The sequence below is a fragment of the Anoplopoma fimbria genome, chromosome 16, assembly GCF_027596085.1.
Source record: "Anoplopoma fimbria isolate UVic2021 breed Golden Eagle Sablefish chromosome 16, Afim_UVic_2022, whole genome shotgun sequence".
Taxonomy (NCBI): Eukaryota; Metazoa; Chordata; class Actinopteri; order Perciformes; family Anoplopomatidae; genus Anoplopoma; species Anoplopoma fimbria.
The window spans coordinates 21,643,287-21,664,621 of NC_072464.1; the positions used below are offsets into that span (position 1 = coordinate 21,643,287).

Consider the following 21,335-nt stretch of genomic DNA (forward strand, 5'->3'; position numbering starts at 1 on the left):
TACATTTGCAAACACTTGTTTCTCTATTTCAACAGAGTTTCTGTGGTTGTTGAATATGACTCACACAGAATGATGTCTTTAACCTGCTATAGTAGTAGTTCAACAATATCACTCTAAATGTTTGTGTCATTTGCAAATTTTCTTAGATTTTGTCATGTTTTCAGAGCTTTCCAAACATTTAGAAAAGTGTGGTGAAAAATACTTTTAGATGCAAAATATAAAATGTATGTGTATTTGCCGTGTTTTGATTGACTGACGCTGTCCTTTCCTTTACTTTGTCAGAAAGTGAAGATGTCCTGAGCTTTTAATCAGAAAGGTTATAAGGCGTTGTGTCTAAGCTTCTTCACACGTGCTTGTGTTGATTAGACTAAATAAAAGGCGCACACCTCCATCTGTGACCTTGTCTGTCAGGTATAATTGAAGTTATTGTGTACTTAAGTGCATAAATAAAACTCTTCATTGTGGTCAAACCATGCAGCTCTACAACTATCGAAATGTGCAATCCAATGAAAAGAAGACATGGTCCATGGTGTTATCAGTGGCCCCTGATTCGTTTACACATTACAAGACAGAGGCTGAGACTACAGATAATGCAATCAACAAACGTTTGATACAAGAGAGAGTAAATCACCAGGTTATTAAATTAAGTTATGTTTAAGAAAAGCATTACTATAACCAGAATTAATCAAAATGAATGTACTATAAAATGAATCCTCTGTTCTAATCCTATTATATAAATCTGTACGACTGTGTGAATTTGCAAGTGGAAGAAAACGGGACATGAACAGCAACATTTTACACTTTACTTTTTGCACATGGGATAATTTCATGCCTTCTTTAAGATGCAAACATTCTGGAAGATTGACTAATTACTACTTTTGTAGAATACCTTATTTAAACAAAAATTGTTGAAGCTTTAAAAACAGCACTTTATATGCTATAAAATAAGAGTTTTTTATCTGATGAAAGACACAATCCTCAAATTGCAACATCTGTACTGTGTGTGTGTGTGTGTGTGTGTGTGTGTGTGTGTGTGTGTGTGTGTGTGTGTGTGTGTGTGTGTTTTACCAGAGGCAGTTGAGGTACGTCGGAGGTGGTCTGGGTGCTGTTTTTGGTGCGACCTGGAGCTGTAGAAGGACTGGGTTGGACTGCTGGACCAGCTCCCCCTGTCTGATTGAGGAGAAGGGGACGGCACATCTGGCTTCTCTGAAACCGTTGAGGGAGGACGTCCATCCTCTACGCACACACGCACACGCACACACACACACACACACACACACACACACACACACACACACACACACACACACACACACACACACACATTAGTAAGATGAAATGAAGAAGAAAATGTGGTACAAACAGAAAACAATGAATTGATGTTAATTTTTAGTGTCTTTGTGATGGGATCTTTTAAGCAGTCAACTTTTCCAATTATACATTAAACCCCATAACTGAATTCTCCCAACATGTGCAAGTATTTTCCATATCAAACATGTATTCAACAACATCCATTTTTCTTAGAACATTTAGGTCTGTTGAAGTTAGTGAAGACAAAACATTTGCTTGTTATGGACTGTCAAATGTGGAGAATCCCTTGCATCACTTCTTCCTTACAAATTATATATTAAACAATACAATTTTAATATTTTTGACAAAATAAGCTATTTAAAATGTGATGGAAGTTATTTGTTTTAATCTTTTACAAACTTTTTGATACTAAAAGAAAAATAAAGCAAATTGATCCCTAACCCTTAGAATAATTGCTATAGGTTAGCTGCAGCTTAAAACAATCTGTCTGTCTCTGCTTCTATATATTTTAAAATGATCAAAATAAAGTGCAACACTCCTCTTCTAATCTCCTCTGTAGGAAATGTCCTGGTTGTTCAGAGGGCAGGACTTCATGGGACCATAAACACACAAATCATGTGCTTCACTGGTTCCTGGCAGGCAATCTCAATCACATGACCTCACAAGACTCTGGTTAATTGCTGACTTCTGAAGATTTTAACCTACTGTAATGCAGGATGTGATTTTTTTCGTGTAATTTCATTACACTTTGTATACTGTAGAAAGTAACAGGACACAATATAATACCAAATAAAGACAATAAACTGTTTATAACTAACTGAGCTGTTCTGTAACAAGATCAGCAAATACAGCACTGCCCTTTGATTTAGTCACATAATTCAGTTTAAAAGGACATTGTTCATGGTCACATTTCCACCAACTTCCAAGTATCAGAAATTGAGGTCAGAGGTCTTTTTGTAGTACGTGGGGTTTATATTTAACAAATTAAGTCAAACATGAGAACAAAGCAGAACTATACGCCCCTTACATTTCCAGAACTCAGGCCGGTTAATGTAACACTTCTAAGAAATGATACATAACTCTGAATTATTTAAAAATAACTGCATTTAATATGTAAAAGGTTTATGTGGGATTCTTGAATGCTAACTGCCTTGACTAGTATATGTAGAACGGTTGGGACTCAGTATAGGTAAAGCAGAGAGCACTTCCTTCAGCACTGAAACAGCCAACAGTCAGCCTCCAAAGGTTTAGGACAGGTTTGACATTTACAGAAATATTGGTGTTCCTTTCCTAACAGTTTTTTTCTGTGCAAAAATATATTCTAAAGTTCAGCTGAAGATTATATGAAGGCAGCTTTGGTTGAATTTTAAAATCTGTGTGTCCCTTCTCAGATACAAAAAAAATCTTTGCACACTCATTTGTAGATTCAGTGTGACTTACACTCCCCGAGAAAATCAGTATATTAGCGAACAAATGTCCGGAAAAAAGCTCAGAAATCTATTCCTTACCAATCAAGCATTTGCATGATAACCATTGGCTTTTTAAGTTTTCTGCATTATCAAAGAAATATAAAAGCCTGAACATCCATGGGTACATTACAAATGATGTAAACGAATAAAGGCAAAAAGGATTCAGGTGTCTCGATTTTGTCACAGTGTCGAACTTTGAAGATCCATGGACTATATTGTGCATTGTTTACAGGTCAGAAAACGTGCCCCTAAAGGTCTTAAGCAAACCAAAACATTGGAGATATAATGGGGGCTTCATCCATAACTTTATCTAGATGCTTGTGGGCCTGACCTTTGTTGTTGAAACGAAACAGGTTGACGAATGAGCTGTACGCGGAGCGGAGGGGAGGCTCATCCTGCTCTGGAGTCAGTGGTTTGAAGTGGGTCAGGTGGGAGGGGCTGCTGGGTGAAGACACGGGCGGCTCCACGCTCCAGTCCGTCGAGGATGAGGACGAGGACTTGTCATCAGCAGCCATGACGCTGCTAGTCCTGCTGGAGATGGAGCAAAACAAATATCTTAAGCATGTGTAACTGATCGAGTTTCATTAAATGGTGTAGTGTTAAAATCAGTTATGGTAAAAAGAAATATCAGCACTGCTGTGTTTTCAGATGCTCTTCTTCACATGATAAGCTTGACATTTGATCTTTCTTGCTTTAGACATAGAAGCTACTCCCTGCTGTCATGCTAGAAAGCAGCAGTTTCTTTCTTTCTAGCAACTGATGAATAATAACTTTCTGGTGTTGATAATTGACTTTCAAATGACTTGTTCTGTAAGGCAATCATAGAGTTATGTGAATCAAACTTAACCTTACTACATACTAACCATTCTGTTATTGCTGCCTTAAAAACTGCATTTAAAACACTGTGTATACAAAAACATAGAAGTGGAAATTGACAGTAAATAAATAGAGGTTTTATACAGGAAAATGACAGTACGGTAGGAAGCTTAATCACTAAACAGCCGATTACACGGAAGAAGCATTATTTTAGTTCTATGAGCTCAATCAGGGACACATGTGTGTTAGTCATCAAACTACTAACACATGAAGTGTTAAAACCACGCGACAAATATCACAACTTATTTAGAGGAAGTCAACTTTTAAGTGCAACTCGTTGAGTGACTTCTCGAATAATAATACTTAATTCAATAAAAAAAATTCCAAAACATGACAGGATAACTTTTAAAGAGATCTGTCTGATTCTAGTTCTTATCAGTAGAATTTTAACATTAAATGATTATGAGATTTTTTTTTCTCTGCTTCTGAAATTTCTTCTTTCCCTCAACACAAAAAAGATTTTTGTTTTTTAATCCTCTGCTTCTAAAATTTAATTTAACCCAATATTGGATCCCTGGATTGCAGTGTATGTTATGTACATTTAATAAAGTACTTTTTTAATTACAAATCTGTACTTGAACATTATCTTTCCATGCTACTTTCTACTTCTACTCCACTACATTTCAGAAAGGAAATATTGTTCTTCTTACTCCACTACATTTACTTAACAGCTTTAGTTACATTACAAGTTAAGATTATTGTATACAAAACATATGAAGAGCTTCTCAAATATGGTGTTTTATTTTAAATTAAACTAGTACTGTACCTAACAATACAAGTGAATAAATAAAAATCAATTACTCGAGAAAATAATCAGCAGATTAATCCATGACGAAAATAATAATTAGTAACAGTTTTACATGAGAAAAATTCAGCTTTTACATAACAATATTCCAATTAAATAATATATATTAGTACGATACAGAGGATATTTTTTCCGCATTGTCACTTTTAATACTTTAAGAACATTTCCTGATCTATACTTTAATTTTAGTAATATTTTCAGTGCAGAACATTAACTTAAAACAGAGTCTTTACACAGTGTTTTCCCTGTACTGTACTCTACTGAAAATAATAATTAGTAACAGTTTTACATGAGAAAAATTCAGCTTTTACATAACAATATTCCAATTAAATAATATATATTAGTACGATACAGAGGATATTTTTTCCGCATTGTCACTTTTAATACTTTAAGAACATTTCCTGATCTATACTTTAATTTTAGTAATATTTTCAGTGCAGAACATTAACTTAAAACAAAGTCTTTACACAGTGTTTTCCCTGTACTGTACTCTACTGAAAATAATAATTAGTAACAGTTTTACATGAGAAAAATTCAGCTTTTACATAACAATATTCCAATTAAATAATATATATTAGTACGATACAGAGGATATTTTTTCCGCATTGTCACTTTTAATACTTTAAGAACATTTCCTGATCTATACTTTAATTTTAGTAATATTTTCAGTGCAGAACATTAACTTAAAACAGAGTCTTTACACAGTCTTTTCCCTGTACTGTACTCTGTAAATCCTACAATGCTGACAGATGAACTGAGCATATGAACTTGTGATTGATTAGTCAGAGTAGATTAATCTAATCTGCACATCTAGTTTATTTACCAAACCCTTTCAAATCTCTTCCAGACTTACCCTTTGAAGAAAGCTACAGACTTTGAGTTTGCAATGCATGCCATGTTAGATGAAATGAAAGGACAGAGAGAGAGAGAGAGAGAGAGAGAGAAAGAAAAGCAGAAGCAGCATCATGTCCTCCACCTCATCATGTGACCCATCAGGCCCTGCATAACTGCTTCCTGGTCATTTGACAGCTTAGCAAAAACCCCTCCAGTTCATGCATATCATGTATATACCTAATGCACACACAATAACATCCACTATCACTTCACATGAGCTGCTAATCTGCAGCCAGACCAGCATCAACACACAGTTTCAATATCACAAGCCAGCTACTGTTAGCCTCCTGTGCTAACACTGCTGCAGAAACTACTTCCTTATTGCAGCTTTTGGTGCATGAAATGTGGCTAAACTGCAGTGATGGTGTGAGTGTGAGTTACCCGTCCACTGTGTGAGTTTGACATCAATGTGTGAAGCAGTCCGACCTCAAAGATATCTGTTAAAAACACCTGGAGAAAGAAAAGCCGACTCCCTTTGCACAGGCAGGCCTGACCAATCGATCCTGCTCTGGCTGCAGCTGTTGTGATCGAGAGGAAGACAGAAGAGGTCGAGCTCAGAGGGATCGATTGAGACATTTTGTTCTCATGATGAAATAAGATAAGATAAGAGATAAGATAAGATAAGATACATAGTAGAAGAAGACAAGATAAAAAATAAAAATAAAAAATGAAAAAAATAAAATAAAACAAGTATTATAAATAAGCAATAAAAAATAAAAGATAGTCTGCACATTTTCTTTGTATATACATATATTATTTTATAGTTTTCACATCTTTATATATAATTTTATTAATTTCTTTGTTAAATACATAAGATAAGATAAGATAATCCTTTATTAGTCTGTTGGGGAAATTTGCAGGCTTACAGCAGCGTAGAGTAAAGTGCACACAAGAGACATAGTAAAGAAAGACAAGATAAAAAATAAAAAATGAAAAATAAAAAAGTATTATAAATAAGCAATAAAAACAGTAGAAAAACAACAATAACTGAAATATAATATTTACAGACAGAAAAAACATATTTCTTCAGTTGAAAACAATAAAAAAAAATTTGCTGACTGATGCAAAAAATCTATTTGAAAAAGTTATTTTTTAAAGTTCAAATCATTTTTGTTTTTCAACTGAAGAAATATGTTTTTTCTTCTGTAAAAATTATATTTGAACAAAAAAACAAGATTGTTAAAAAATAACTTTTTCAAATAGATTTTTTTATAATCAGCATTTTTATTTTCATATTTTTTTTTTTATCTTGTATTTCAGTTTACTATGTCTCTTGTTTGTGCTTATTTATAACTTTTTTTTTTTCATTTTTTTTTTTTATGCTGTCTTTCTTTACTATGTCTCTGCTTTAATTTAAGCCTGCAAATTTCCCCGCTGCAGGACTAATAAAGGATTATCTTATCTTATCTTATCTTATCTTATGTATTTAACAAAGAAATTAATAAAATTATATATAAAGATGTGAAAACTATAAAATAATATATGTATATACAAAGAAAATGTGCAGACTATCTTTTATGATAAAAATAAATAAATAAGCACCCAGGGCACAAAGCCACAAGACACTGCACGCAGATAAGATAAGATAAGATAATCCTTTATTAGTCCCGCAGCGGGGAAATTTGCAGGCTTACAGCAGCATAGAGTAAAGTGCACACAAGAGACATAATAAAATAAAGACAAGATAAAAAAAAAAAACAAGTATTATAAATGAGCAAGGTGCACTTGGTTCTTCGTGTGCATGCAGCATCATGGCATCTGGTTGCATTGTTTGCTTCAGTGAGCTGGGGCCAGTGGTTTCCTGAGCCAGACCTGATCTCAGGGGGAGCCTTGGATGTGCTACTATGCCATCAAAACCCATGAATATACAAGAAAACAACATTTGAATAGCTGTCCACTGTAGTGACCTCTATGCATGAAAGGTTAAGACAGTGGTGGAAGAAGTATTCAGATATTTAACTGAAGTAAAAGTGGTAACACTACAGTGTAGAAATACTCTGTTACAAGAAAAGTCATGAATGCAAAGTACAAAAATAATGAACATAGGCCAAACTCATTTAAAAAAACATGATGTAACCACATACAGTACCAGTCAAAAGTTTGGACACACCTTCTCATTCAACTACTTTGAAGAATGTAAAATATAAAACATATTCTGGTTTGTGAGCATTTGTTTGTTTACCACATAATTCCATATGTGTTCCTTCATAGTTTGGATGTCTTCAATATTAATCTACAATGTAGAAAAAAATAAAAATAAAAATAAAGAAAAACCATTGAATGAGAAGGTGTGTCCAAACTTTTGACTGAAATGAAAATGAAGCATACAGAATCAAAAGCTTTGTAATATACAGTTGAGAGTTCAACTTTGTTTTATCATTTAGGAAGCAAAACAGTTATTCTGTCTGTATATATACAGACAGAATAATAATAATAATAATAATAATAATAATAATAATAATAATATATATTTCAGTTATTGTGGATTCTTTATTCTTTACTGTTTTCATTGCTTATTTATAATACTTGTTTTTTGATCTATGTCTCTTGTTTGCACTATACCCTATGCTGCTGTAATCCTGAACTAATAAAGGATTATCTTATTTTATCTTATCTTATCTTATTTTAGTTAATTCTTCCAAAATAAAATCACATTTTCATCAATATGAGTGTTAACAGATAAAAAAATAAATGAAAAAAGAATGATTCCAAGGCAACCTTTGGGCTGCATACAAATTATTCCTCTTTTATTACTACCTATGTAAGACAAGCAGAAGAAGAAGAAGAAGAAGAAGAAGCAGCAGCAGTTGAAGCAGTAGAAGAAGAAAGTTTGTTTGAGGCATCTCGCTTCTGATTGGTCCCTTTGGTTTCTCTTTGCACGTCCCTGATTGGCTCTCCGCTTCTATGACGCGCCTCCAAGCGCATGCGCAGTGGTGCGGCGGACTTTTTGTTTAGGTTCAAAATGGAATCAGACAACAGCGTTTACAGCCACACATTTAAGGGTTTATAATGTCATAGTGAAGCTTAATTTGATCCTTTTAAAGTAGCCAATAAGGACATATTGTTGAGGATCAATAAAGGTACGTTTTCTGTGCACATTTTGGGAGTTATGTGCTAGTTAGTCTGTAGTTATTTGGTCCATTTAGGCAACTCTGCATGTGTATCTAGTGATGTTTCCTCGGATGACAATGGCAACTTTAAAGCCTCCCAAGCTGACTTCAGCCAACGTGACAGCATCCAAGATCAAGAACAAGATCCTCAGTGAGTCATTGTTTTCAACATTTACACACTTTGTGGCATCTTCTGAGGGATTAAAACATGTGTTTCTCTTTGTTCATGACCACAACAGACACCTCCTCCTTCTTCAAGGTCTCTTTGAAGACCAACAACAAGGCCCTGGCTCTGGGTCTGCAGGCCCAGAAGGAGAGGAGCAGGCAGCTGGAGATGGAGGTGGTGTACCTTCAGAAACAGGTGGAGGCTCTGTGCTTCGAGCTGGCCGCCAAGAATTACAAGCAGAGGAAACTGGTTTGTTTTGCAGAATGCATATGTATTGATGACAATGCACATCACATTACATTACATTACATTACAGTCATTTAGCAGACGCTTTTATCCAAAGAGACTTACAGGAAGTGTATTCAACATAGGTATTCAAGAGAACTACTAGTCACCAGAAGTCATAAGTGCATCTCCTTTCTTAAACAAGCATCTAAGAGCATAAACCAGAGCAAAAGTATAGTGCAGAGGCAAATTACTACGAAAACAATAATTGCAACAGACTAATACGAATACAATAAGTGCAACAGACTAATATGAATACAATAAGTGCTAAGTGGAAGGCTCAGGGTAGTACTTCTTGAAGAGGTGAGTTTTCAGCCTGCGCCTAAAGATGGGCAGCGACTCTGCACAAAACTGTTTGAGTGTATTAACTGTGGTTCTTCTTGTTTTTTTTCTGTCACAGCTCCTCATCTTTAAATCTCTTCATAGCAACACTCTGCAGCACTTGGACATGGCGACTGACCTGTTCCCTGACAACGTAAGCTTTACTGTGAAGAAGTATTGACAACTGTTGTTTTGTGTGGAAAGTTTCAGATGTACAGTACCAGTCAAAAGTTTGGACACACCTTCTCATTCAACTACTTTGAAGAATGTAAAATATAAAACATATTCTGGTTTGTTGAGCATTTGTTTGTTTACCACATAATTCCATATGTGTTCTTCAATATTAATCTACAATGTAATCTAAAAAATAAAAAATAAAGAAAAACCATTGAATGAGAAGGTGTGTCCAAACTTTTGACTGGTACTGTACGTAACACTCAAAATTAGGACAGCAGAAGAAATGGTCACAGAGAGAAAACACACAACAAACGGAGCAAATCACAAACAGCACCTGAAAACCATCACAGTCATCTCAAGTCAAGTCAAAGCGTTTATTGTCATATGCACAGTTAAATACAAGTATTTCCTGTACAAACTTCCTTGACCTTCTTCTCTGAATGCTCTCTCAGGGAAACACAAAGTATAAAGAAATAAATACAATAAGATAAGAACACTATGTACAACATACGATCAAGGTAATTTCATTGAATAGGATCAAACATTAAAACTTTTGTAAATCATTCCATTCATTTGGAGAATGATACTGGAATGCATTCTACCCATGTACTTTATTTACCTATGGAGTATCAAGGGACGGGGAGAGAACACGTTATGTTGAACATTTATAAAAAACAAAAATGCTAGAATGTATTTCTCTTCTTTTTGCTTGTGAGGACCAGCCTCATTTTTCATAAAGCACACAGTGATGATTACTATATTCTATATCTCCTGTTACAATGCATGCGTGTTGTTTTAAAGTAGAACAGGATATCTTCATAGTCGACGGCAGACGTGACGCTCAGGTTCACACTGGTTTTCGTGCCCTCAAAAGCTCTACTCTGTTATAAGAAACACATTTTTATCCTTATTTCCTGTGTAAGTTGTTCCACATAGGGTTTAAAAGTCAGACTACAACACACATATTTACAAGATTGAACAATACCTGTTAATGTCAAACTATACCAGACATCATTTGTGATTGTGACTCTTTATTACCAACAGGATCTCCCTAAACTATCTGAGGACGACAAGACCTCGTCTGGTGACGTCGACAAAGAATATCTTGCAGTGGGAAGGTGAGCAAATACTGTATTCAGATTGAAACTTTTTTTATTTATTTTTAAACAGCTGTGAATGACATCTGCTATTTCTTTCTTCCTGTCTTGCCCCCCCTTCACCCACTTAACTCCCATTATTAGTCTCACAGATCAGTTAGCTCCTCAGCCAGAGATTGCAGGGCTTTCGTTACCAGAACCGAAAGTTCCAGCAGACTTGATTGAAAAAAACATCTCTGCAAATGTCTTCAGTATCCAGAACCGAACCAGAGTGTCCACTGATCTTTTTAACGGTAGGGAGCGTTTGCATTTTTGCCTTTAACTTCTCTGAGATACTGATACCCTGGAAAAATATGTAATTTGTTTTTTGTCCATAACTTCTTTTTCACAGATAACACAGATGCTGATAAAACACATTCAATCCATCTAATACAAGCTCCCAAGACCGGGACATCCCGTCCGTCCAGCAGCCTGAGGGAGGAAGTAGAGAGGCTGTCGATGATGTTTTCTCAATCTGGGTTTGATATGAAGTCAGTCAACTGTCCTCAGACCAGTCAAACCTCCTCAGCTGTGAGCGAGTGTGAAAAACCCAAACCATCTCTTTCCGATGAAGTTCCCCTTCCAAGTAGCTCAGTTAAGGAAACTGAACCAGAACTTGGTAACAAACAAGAGAAGACTGTGCTTCTGAATACTACGATGGAGATGACGCTGAGTAACGCCGCTGAGATAGTCACCGTGGAAACCAAGGCCAAAAATACGGGCCGCACTGGCAAGCTGAAAAGCAAGAAGAATAAGGAAACAGTCTGTGTGTCAGGTGTAGCTGAAAATCCACAAGTGAAGAACTCTGCAGAGTCTATGCTGACTGAGGTTCAGAGTGCTCCCACTGTCACTATGTTACAGACAGGTAGTCATGTAGTAGATGATATTAGAGACCCAGAGCTTCAGCCTACCCAAACACAGAGTAGGAGCGTTGCTTCTTCTCACATTCCCAAATTAAAAAAGTCTGAAGCTGTCAAGCGTCAGAAAATTTCAAAGGACAAATTAAAGTCCTCTGACCACACAAAGTCAAAAACGGAGTCTCAGGACATCGCCACGCTGGACCTGGACGATTACTTCATGGATCCTGAAATTAAATTCCCAAAAGCCAGCAAAAGTGTAAAATTGCAACAAGAGAATGATTCAGCAGTAGAAGCCAGCTCCAAAGTCACCTGCAGGAGGTCCCGGACTAAAGGCAGGAGCTCGTCTTTGGTCAGCCGCAAAACGTTTGTCACTTTGCCTCCGCTGTGGCATGAAAGTGAGACAAGTGGGTCCAAATCGGAGCAGGTCCCCGATGACGTGGAACGAGAAGCTGAGGCATGCAAAGTCCAAGAGCTGCCCGAAGAGTTCCCGTTCTGTGCAGATGAAGTCACACATCCAGAGTCGGAACATGTGGGCAATAAACCACAGCGCAAAAGGAAGACTCATTTTGCGAGAAGTCAGAAATTAAAATGCAGAGGGACATTCGTTGTCTCAGTGACGAGGGATAGCGCCTCATTAACCGGAGCATCACCAGAAGAAGAGCAGGACTTAATGCCTTCTACAGAATCCTCCAAATGTGAGGAAGAAGAACCGTCACTTGTCATGGATGCAGAATCAAACCCATACAGGCAGAGTTTGAGATCCTCTGTCAAGGAAACACCCAGCTCCTGTAAGCGTCCTTGGCTGTCCTATCTGGACTCAGGAGGCCCTCAAGAGGATTTGAGTAGCAGCAATAATCACGAAGCATCGCCCCTGGATCAGGACTGCACCTCGGGAACAGAGTTTCAGACGCCTAAAAAAGCCAGGAGAGAGGAATCGAGTCGAACCGGTAAGAAGAAAGAGGCACGGAGGGAAAAGTGTGTGGATGATTTAACTGACAAGAAAAAGAAGAAGAAGAAAAATAGCCGAAACAACCAAAGATTTAGATCCGAGGATGAAGCATGTGACCTTGAGAACCGCGGCGATGTCTCACCTCTCCGTGGCGTCGATGGTCCTGAAAGAAACAAAGAGCAGTTAGATGATTACCAAGTGGTTAGCTCACATTCTGACCTCAGTGAAAAGGACGACTTCTTTGAACATTTATATGATTCAAAACCCGACGGGTCGAAGTCAAGGATGACTCAGAATCCAAAACGGTATAGGAAGACATCCAAGCTGCAGACGGCAGCAGAAGCCAGAAACCCGAGGGAAACATTTGTCCTCTCCAGGCGCAAAACTCAAGACAATGTTCCACCGATCAACACGAGGACTTCTAACGTGTTGCACAGTCACACAGTGGAGACCAGTGATGGTGTTCTTCAGGATCTGGGCAACCTGCTGACGGATGAGATGCCACCATGGCTGGACATGAACGTCAGCATCGCCGACACTGAGGTGGGCTCTTTACTCGCTAGTCCCAGGAGGGAGACGTCAGGCAGAGCCGCAAGGGTTGAGGAGTCTGCTGATGTCACAACCGAAGCCTCTCCAGGTGTGGTATCCATTGTTGTTTGTCTTTTTTATTTTTTATTAAATGTCTACCTTTATACAAGACTAAAGCGCAGATGGTTTTTCTAAGTCTGATCTAAATTGTTTTCACTCCTGTTTAAGACTTAACAGTTGAAAAAAGAGAGAGAGTTTCTTACATTTTTCCATCTGTGAAACAGGTGAAAAAAAGTTTTGACAAACTGAAAAAGTTTTCAATGCCAGGATAATTTTTTCATGTGTTCTAAGTGTTTGTTGTTTGTAATGCTAATTCTGGCCACAAGAGGTTGAGGTGCACCCCGACCCCATGTTCTAAATATGACTAAAAGCATTCATGTTTTCTTCTAAGTGAGTTTTAATTTCTTCATGCACTCTAAACACAAAGAGGCCTACATATATTATGCGTTAGCGTGTAATGTCACATTACTGTCATACCTTTACTAAAAATGTATTTTAATCGTCCCTAGAGCATGGGGTAGTGGCGTTCTCATGCCTCCTTGTGTGGCTGAAATTAATATTACACATATTTCACCGGTTTTCACAGATAAAAAAAACAAAAAACTTTTTTATCTTGCAAAAAAAAAAAAAAAAGATCTAGGAATGGATAAGATTATCCTGGCAAAGTCCTTTTCACCTGTTAAGCCATAAGCAGGGGAGAAAACTATTTAGAACTGAATTAAAAAATGGATCACCAGTATTTCTTTCTTACTTGCCTCTCAGGACTTCTAAAGCTTAAACATTGAAAGGGTTATAAAGAACTTTTTTAGCTCTCTTGGACCATCTAACGCTGGGTAATGTTTGACATTAAAACTATGCAAGTTATGGTACCGATACCGAAAATATACCTTTTGTTTTCTACAAAACATTTTTTCCTCATTTAACAAAAGATTTAAAAAAGTTTTAAATGTTACATTTATTGGAAACACAGGAGAAAAGAATCTCGTGAAAAAGTTTCCTCATCATGTGAAATAATGCATGGCTGATTTTTATTTCTACTATTTGTGTTTAAGTTATCGAAAAAACATTGTTCCTTTTGTTGGGTCTTTGTAAAATAAGCCTTAAAATGCAACTTAATTCTGATTTATTGTGTTGCAGCTGGGAGAGTGTTAAAATCACTGACCAACACCATTCAAACCCCAGACAGTGAAAACGGAGGCAGAACCAGGAGGAGAAAAGGTGTCGTCAGTTACAAGGAGCCGACGCTCAACTGGTGAGTTCATCTCATCTATGATCTGTGTCCACCACGTTGACTCAAAGCAGAGAATAATTCATTTTAATCTTTTTTTTTTTTTGCAACAGCAAAATGAGGCGTGGAGATAAATTCACAGACAGCGAGTTTCTGAGTTCTCCCATGTTCAAAGACGGGAAGAAGAAGAAGAAGAAGCAGCTGCAGAAGAAGACAAATCCAAAGTTGGAAAGATCCATTTTATTCGACTGATGTTTTTTTTTTTTTTTTTTTTTTAAACCTGGTTTATTTTAAATCGTCGTTTTTTTAAGATTAATAAATACCGTTTTTTTTTGTTTTAAGTCAATGTTTTCTGGTAACTATATTTTGTATACTCGACTAGACAAACCTGTGTGTGAAACACTTGATCTGTATTTTCTAAAACCACTTATTTCCCAGTAATGTCTGGCTGGTGAAGGTCTAAGAGATTGACAGTGGGGGGGTTGGTGGTCATAAATTATTCAATCCAGGCGGTTCATCTGAGAAGTCTCTTCCACATCACTGTTGAAGGCTTGTGTTCGCCAGAAAAGGTTTCCATATATGCAGAGCAGCACGACTGCAGCCAGCCATGTAACCTTTAGTCTCATCATGTGAACTGTCTGTCAGCCTGCTTACAGTCGACCAGATTTGAGTGGTGAGTAAAGATGCTTGTGTGTTGAATTTGTTTTAAAACATGCCACTGATTATTTTTGTCTGCACATTAAAATGTTTTATTTCCCCCTTTTGTTCAGTTGTGGATTTGTTTTACTCAACTGTTTAACCTTTTGTTACAGAGAATGTGTTTTTAAGGTGGACTAGACGTCCTGGACATTTGTTAGTAGCTCTGTGTCGCCCAACAAGGTGTCAGGTTCACATCCTGACTACGCAGCAGTCAATTAACCCCTTATTTTTACATTAATAATGCGGTGCATCACTTGTTTTTCCACTTCACTCACTCTATTATAGAAGAAATTCAATATTTAGATGTTTTCCTGTTGCTTTTGCAGGAGTCCTTCATGAAAGGATTTCATTCAGAAAATGGAGGCAAGGCAGCTGAAGAGAGATGTTGAGGCGCTTATGTGAGTGGATATTAAAAGCTTAGGGATTGTTGGAAAAAGCTGATTTAAAAAAAAAAAAATGCCAACTGATTTTCTTTTCTAATTGGAACAGAGGTGATTACATTGGGCAGAAACTCAGAGAAAAATCTTTTGATCCAAAGGGCAAGGGGACCTCCACAATGCTGGATGACCTGGTAAAAAACAACAACATTAAAATATATTTTATTTATCTGAGGTAGTTAACTGCTTATTAGTCAATAAAAGATTGACTAAAATTAAGGGGCAGTGCTGTACAAACATATATACTGTATACTAGTCATTGCAACAAGTACTTCAGCGTGGCGTTGTATATGTATTTCACTTGTTTGCATGTTACAGGCTCACTATGACCTGGCCATTAACGTTGCCCTTTGGTGGTTGGACAAAGACGAGGGACGAGATGTGCTCGACGGAGACATCATGTAAGCCGACTGTGTTTCTATATATAACGTTACACTAACATAGTAGTGGAAGAAGTACTCTGATCTTTTGGGTAAAAGTTGTAATACCTTAGTGTAGAAATACTCTGGGAAGTAAAAGTCCTGCATTCAAAGGTAAAGGTGCAAAAGTATTGGCATCGAAATATAATTAAAGTACTCGTTATGTAGAATTTCTCATTTCAGAATTTAGCATTATATATTATTTGATTAGAATTATTGATGCATAATGTGAAAGCGTCACCATCACTAGCCTGTAAAGGTGGAGCTTATTTATCTGCTGCAGCCAGTGTTCAAACTCATCTTATTTGTAATTTTAGTAAAAAGCTACCAAATCTATCTAACTAATGTCAGGAGAAATATAATACTGCCCAAGACATCTAGAGTACCTAAGCTTGAATCAATTGTGCGGTCATAAAAATCATACTATTTGTGAATATTCCTCTGAATATACCGTGTGTTGGAACAAGCAGATTTGTCCTACAGTCTGGGAGACAAGTGGAAATGAATAATTTACAATGTTAAACAGCACCTGATGGGATTATATTGCTATATTTAGACACAGGCTCGTAGGTATGAAAGCTCTGTCTGCTAAATGAAGCTTCCCTCTCTACCACAGAGGAGCAGCGAGCAGCTCAGGAGGTGCTCAGTATCCTGACCGCTCAGAACGGGAGGCCATGATCCTGTCGTCCTTTGCCGGGATAATTATGGTGAGTGGCATTAATACACAAATCTATCTTTTATTAAAGGGACAGTGTGTAGGATTTGGTGCCCCTCCGCTCACTACTACTCTTCCAAGATTGTGGTAACGTGAGCATATGATTTCCAAACCATTGTAACCCTGTTCTCCTCACTCAGAGGCCATCTTCACTACAAAAACACTACTTTAGGAGCAACAGAGGTCAAACCGCAACTGGCGTTACCACAGATGTGCACTATGCACCTGGCGTTATCATAGTTTCACCTAGGAGAACTACGGTGGCCTTCAGGTGTCACAAAAAAGTGAAAGGTTCCCTCTAGAGCCAGTGTTTGGTTTGTCCGTTTTAAGCTACTGTATGTAGATATGAAGGGTTTATTCTAAGCTTACTAAAACACAACAATTCTTAGTTTCAGGTGATTATACTCTAGTAAAAGCATAGTTCTGAATATTATATAACATTTCTAATGCTACACACTGGCCCTTTAATTCCTGATATTGCATTCAGATTAAATAACTTCAAATGAGAAAATACCAAACTTGGTAGTTGCTAACCTCTGCAGCATTTTCCTTCTTCAGAGTAGCATTCCAGTGGAGGAGATCTTGGCTCTGTACAGATGTAGACCAGCTGCTTCTTACCCCAACCAGCAATCCAAGGTGCCAGCATCCCGGCTAATATTTCACACGCACGTTTAGAAGAAACAGACACAGTATACATATCATTATTTTGTACCCATTTGGTGATATAGAAATCTTAATTTTCATAATGTTTCAACCCCCAGGGCACGATCGTGTATCCCTTCACTCTGTCCTACCATCCGTTTGCAATGCTCGGCTCTTACAAGGCTGTTTACCACTCAAAGAAGCAAAGTAGGGTTTTTTTTGTCTCTTTGTGTGTGTGTGGTTTAACCTCTGCAAATAGAACAAAGACATTGAATCAAACATCTCAACAGAAATTGTGTGCGGTAATTAAAGTAAATTAATCAAATGATAATAAAGGAAAGTCCCCATTACACACACACACACACATTGTTGTCAGTAGACGTGTCCAAAATCTCTCAAAGGTCAAAAGTTGAAAAGATGGCTGTCTGAGAGGATGAAGGCGAGTGTCCCGCCTGGACGAGTGTCGGTGAAGTCTTCGTCTTCTACCTCCTCGTCTCACTCCTTCCTCAGTGTGAGTAGCCACAGCATCCTAATTTAGTTTTCATATCAGTTCATTATTATCTCAGAGGGAAAGGAAATCTGAAAATGATAGGACAACAGAACTAGACTGAATCTTGTTTCATGATATTGTGATAGAAAACAAAAAGGCTGTGTGTTTGTTTGAAACATGTTTGAAAGAGCTCTACTGCCTCCATGTGGATCCAAACAGACATGATTATCTCACGCCTTCTCTCTCTCTCTCTCTCTCTCTCTCTCTCTCTCTCTCTCTCTCTCTCTCTCTCTATCAGGACAACAGTGATCGTCCTGAGGAAAGAACTGAGAACTATGAAGGTTCACTGGAGTCTCTGCACGGCTGAAGTCGCCCTTCTGCAGTTTGTTTTTGTCCTCATGATGGACTTTACGTCTATTTCCTTAAAGAAAAAAGTGTTTGAGTACAAGAGTTTTCACTTCTGCTGTCTTTTCTTTCAGTTTTCCCTTAATACTGTCACACTGACGATCTGTAAACGTCGATCTCTGCAGATTGATTACAATTGTCAGCATTTGGAAAAAGACATCTCCGTGATAATGACCTTTAAAATGATTGTTCAGTGTAAGCTAATATATTTTAATACTCATTTAGAGTGAGCAGGAAAAGAGACATGAAACTTGATAAATGCTGTTTGATAATTATGCCTTCATAATTTTGAATGACATTTTTGCAAAATAACACAGAATACCTCAAATTACAAAATGTTATGCCAATAACATTTGACTAAACTAATAAATATTACACATACTTTACTTGAGTGTTTTTATTTTCTCCAATTTTATACTTTATACTAAATACTACATATTTGATTGCTCTTGATTGGACAATGCTACAGATGTCTCCTAGCAACGGATTAACACGTAACTAAAAGTCTTTACTAGCTGAGAGACATTTTTTAAGTTTTGGTGCCGCAATTTGATTTTGTAAAACCACTAGTTTGAAATGAGTTAGTTGCTAAAATGTTAAGAAGAACTCTTTGTTCAAATGTAGTAATTTATATAAATCAAAAACTGGTGCAACATAATACTATTTCCCTGTTTTTAACACACATATATTCACATTTTCTATCATCATTTTTAGCTACCACAGTATAAATTTCCACAAAGACCGTGTCGTTTTGTGATGACCTCTGACATTCTGCGTGCAAAGATTAATCCAGTTGATGATAGATTAGTGGATTAAATGTCTCCATGCTGATGTGCATATCAATGAAGAGGGCACAGTGGGTCAGTAATTTGCCTGGTAGGACTTTTGCGTTGATGATTCAGGGCTTTCTGCTCTATGCCCAGGATCCAGACCGTTGGCAGCGATGCCAGCGCGTTAAAGCCCCGCTCAATGAAAAAACAGCTCAAGTGGGATCTGCCAACCCTTTGATTGAGGTTTAAATAGCGGGGCTCTGGTGCTGCTTTGTGAGACCAACATTTCCCCATAGGTGACTGGCTCCAGCTCTGTTTGCAAGATGAGTAGTAAGGTATGTCTATAATGATACAATGATAAATAACAAAATTACTAATTATAACACAGCTGCAATGAAGGACATACTGGAGGTTAATGCAACCTCTTAAAAGTCAGATCTCTGTTTGTATGCAACTGTTTTGTTAGAAACGCTTAAAATACGAGAGGAAAACTATATATTTATATTTATACTATATTAAATCACACACACTTAAAATTGTCTTTGACTTTTTTTACTGACTTTATGAAGAAAATCTGCATGCAGGAAAAATAGAACAAAAAAAATGTCAAGATAAATACTTTCTTGTTCATACAGCAGGAAAACAATGCAACAAATACATATTTAGAATTGAATAATCCTTATTGGCATGATTATAAACCTTGCAAGTCTTTAATGTAAATATAATATTTCATATGTATCAGTGTTTGGGGGTTGTTATTGTGCACTGTGACTGTGTTCTGATCTCTCCCTGCCTCTGGTGTTTTTTCTCTCCTGGACTCAGATCACATTTTACGAGGACAGGAACTTCCAGGGCCGCTCCCATGAGTGCGACACTGACTGCCCTGACATGCACCCCCACTTCAGCCGCTGCAACTCCATCAAGGTGGAGAGCGGCTGCTGGGTGCTGTACGAGAAGCCCAACTACACCGGCTACCAGTACGTCCTGACCAGAGGAGAGTACCCAGACTACCAGCGCTGGAATGGATACAATGACACCATCCGCTCCTGCCGTACTTTCTCCTATGTGAGTGAATATTTAGTTTCATATATTTTCTTTTTGTGAAGTGTGAGGACCTGATTCACAATGACAAACTGGAATGAATGCTCCTAGGTGCTGTTCTGTAAGAGCTCTCCTGAAAGTAAATATTTTAAAGTTAACTATTGAAATATTATCTGATTTAGATATGCTTTTTATTAGGGATCTGAGATTCAACTTGTTTTATGTTGTTTGCTTGTTTTTGAGTCCATAAATCTGTTTTCTTTTATTTTTGTGGGTGAATAAGGCAAATGTGAATAAATATATAGTTTACAACAAATTATATTTTATCCTCCCACCCAACATAAACTTCCAGAAGATACTAAACTAGATGGAAATAACAGGAGATAAGTGATTTGTCTCCATTTCATTTGCAGACTAAAATAAAATAAAGTAATTTTAAAATATTGGAAAAAATATGATTCACGATAAGGTGTTGTGCAAGCCTGAAATTCAAAAAGTAAATGTTAATCTTAACATTTAAAATGTATTTAAAATAAAAATATGATTCATGATTGTGCAAGCGTCATATTAAAAAATGTAATGTTAATCTTAGACAAAGGAATGAAGGATAATCATTAGATTCTGGACATAATGAGACATCTCAGACACACATGGAGGTCTCTTTGCACTGATGCACTTCCTGTTCTAACTCTGTATTTCACCTCACTCTTCTCCTCCAGACCAGCGAGGGCCCCTACCGCATGCGCATCTACGAGCGCCCCAACTTCCAGGGTCAGATGATGGAGTTCAGCGAGGACTGCGAGTCGGTGCAGGATCATTTCCGCAGCCGTGACATCTACTCCTGCAACGTCATGGAGGGCTACTGGACCCTCTACGAGCACCCCAACTACCGCGGCCGGCAGTACTTCATGAGGCCCGGGGAGTACCGCAAGTTCAGCGACTGGGGGGCCACCTGCGCCACCACCGGGTCCTTCCGCAGAATCACAGAGTTTTAATCAGGGATCTCAATTAATGCATTTGATTTTATTTATATTATAATTCCACCTCAAAAGAAAAACTCTATTTCCTGCTCTAAATGACATGTATTTATGGTAAAGTTAATTAAATCTGTGGTAAATAAGGAGTGGAATGTAATAAAGAGATTAACCCGGCATGTCAGAAGGAAATCATTTAAAATATCTTAATAAATGAATCTATGGAATCTTTTTTCTCTGTGCTTGTGAATAAATATTTTGGTTTTGACTGATTTAACTTACTGGCTCATGAAAAATCTTTTTTTTGGAAAAAAAAATCAATCAAAAAACAAACATCTTTGGACATAGCAGTATTAATATAACAATTATTATTTTGTTATTATTGTCTGTTTCCAACGCTGACCTATGTGTGACCCATAAAGGAGGAACTTTAGAGGAGGGATGCACCGATCCGATACTGATATCCTGCTGATACTGACTCAAATAGCTGAATCGGTTATCCATGATAATGGGGACAATCTTCTTAATTACATATGCGTCTGATGCGCGTACATTTATATCAGCGGGT

At 37.2% G+C, this 21,335-nt stretch overlaps 4 protein-coding genes across 10 annotated transcripts in view; 3 read left to right on the forward strand and 1 right to left on the reverse strand.

The window, feature by feature from the left end:
* The window catches only part of pikfyve (phosphoinositide kinase, FYVE finger containing), a 33,140-nt gene extending 27,291 nt beyond the window's left edge, over positions 1-5,849 (reverse strand). For 4 of the 6 annotated variants that reach the window (XM_054615014.1, XM_054615010.1, XM_054615013.1 and 1 more), the window contains exons 1-3: positions 5,315-5,386; positions 3,112-3,311; positions 1,069-1,236 (exon numbers count right to left, since the gene is read on the reverse strand). In XM_054615014.1, coding sequence (XP_054470989.1) covers positions 1,069-1,236; positions 3,112-3,311; positions 5,315-5,358 — 412 coding nt within the window. In that variant the 5' untranslated portion in view covers positions 5,359-5,386. Of the gene's footprint in view, positions 1-1,068; positions 1,237-3,111; positions 3,312-5,314; positions 5,387-5,736 lie in introns of those variants that run through there. The other 2 variants (XM_054615012.1, XM_054615011.1) reach the window with 2 other exon arrangements.
* Positions 5,850-8,300: 2,451 nt separating this feature from the next.
* Positions 8,301-14,928, forward strand: sgo2 (shugoshin 2). 2 transcript variants are annotated; one of them, XM_054615444.1, is made up of 9 exons: positions 8,301-8,435; positions 8,524-8,616; positions 8,705-8,880; positions 9,317-9,391; positions 10,459-10,532; positions 10,656-10,804; positions 10,903-12,996; positions 14,085-14,199; positions 14,289-14,928. In XM_054615444.1, the coding sequence occupies exons 2-9, from the start codon at positions 8,526-8,528 to the stop codon at positions 14,425-14,427; spliced, it is 2,913 nt and encodes a 970-aa protein (XP_054471419.1). In that variant the 5' UTR covers positions 8,301-8,435; positions 8,524-8,525; the 3' UTR covers positions 14,428-14,928. The 2 variants fall into 2 exon arrangements, with proteins under 2 accessions (XP_054471419.1, XP_054471420.1); XM_054615445.1 differs by having other exon boundaries at positions 8,301-8,616.
* Positions 14,929-15,231: 303 nt separating this feature from the next.
* Positions 15,232-18,124, forward strand: LOC129105089 (uncharacterized protein C2orf80-like). The gene is made up of 8 exons (XM_054615975.1): positions 15,232-15,272; positions 15,364-15,445; positions 15,630-15,712; positions 16,347-16,437; positions 17,004-17,081; positions 17,207-17,294; positions 17,489-17,598; positions 17,876-18,124. The coding sequence occupies exons 1-8, from the start codon at positions 15,232-15,234 to the stop codon at positions 17,942-17,944; spliced, it is 642 nt and encodes a 213-aa protein (XP_054471950.1). The 3' UTR covers positions 17,945-18,124.
* Positions 18,125-19,075: 951 nt separating this feature from the next.
* LOC129104197 (gamma-crystallin M2-like) lies at positions 19,076-20,788 on the forward strand. Its single transcript, XM_054614759.1, has 3 exons — positions 19,076-19,087; positions 19,575-19,817; positions 20,513-20,788. Exons 1-3 carry the CDS (start codon positions 19,076-19,078, stop codon positions 20,786-20,788), a joined length of 531 nt encoding a protein of 176 aa, XP_054470734.1.
* The last annotated feature ends 547 nt before the right edge of the window (positions 20,789-21,335 follow it).

Coding starts and splice junctions, on each gene's coding strand:
- sgo2 (XM_054615445.1), top strand. CDS start 8,526: ATGTTTCCTCGGATGACAATGGCAACTTTAAAGCCTCCCAAGCTGACT. Junction 9,392..10,458: donor CTGACCTGTTCCCTGACAAC/GTAAGCTTTACT, acceptor TATTACCAACAG/GATCTCCCTAAACTATCTGA. Junction 10,533..10,655: donor GAATATCTTGCAGTGGGAAG/GTGAGCAAATAC, acceptor TCCCATTATTAG/TCTCACAGATCAGTTAGCTC.
- LOC129105089 (XM_054615975.1), top strand. CDS start 15,232: ATGGAGGCAAGGCAGCTGAAGAGAGATGTTGAGGCGCTTAT. Junction 16,438..17,003: donor CCTTTGCCGGGATAATTATG/GTGAGTGGCATT, acceptor TTCCTTCTTCAG/AGTAGCATTCCAGTGGAGGA. Junction 17,599..17,875: donor CGTCTCACTCCTTCCTCAGT/GTGAGTAGCCAC, acceptor TCTCTCTATCAG/GACAACAGTGATCGTCCTGA.
- LOC129104197 (XM_054614759.1), top strand. Junction 19,818..20,512: donor CCTGCCGTACTTTCTCCTAT/GTGAGTGAATAT, acceptor CTTCTCCTCCAG/ACCAGCGAGGGCCCCTACCG.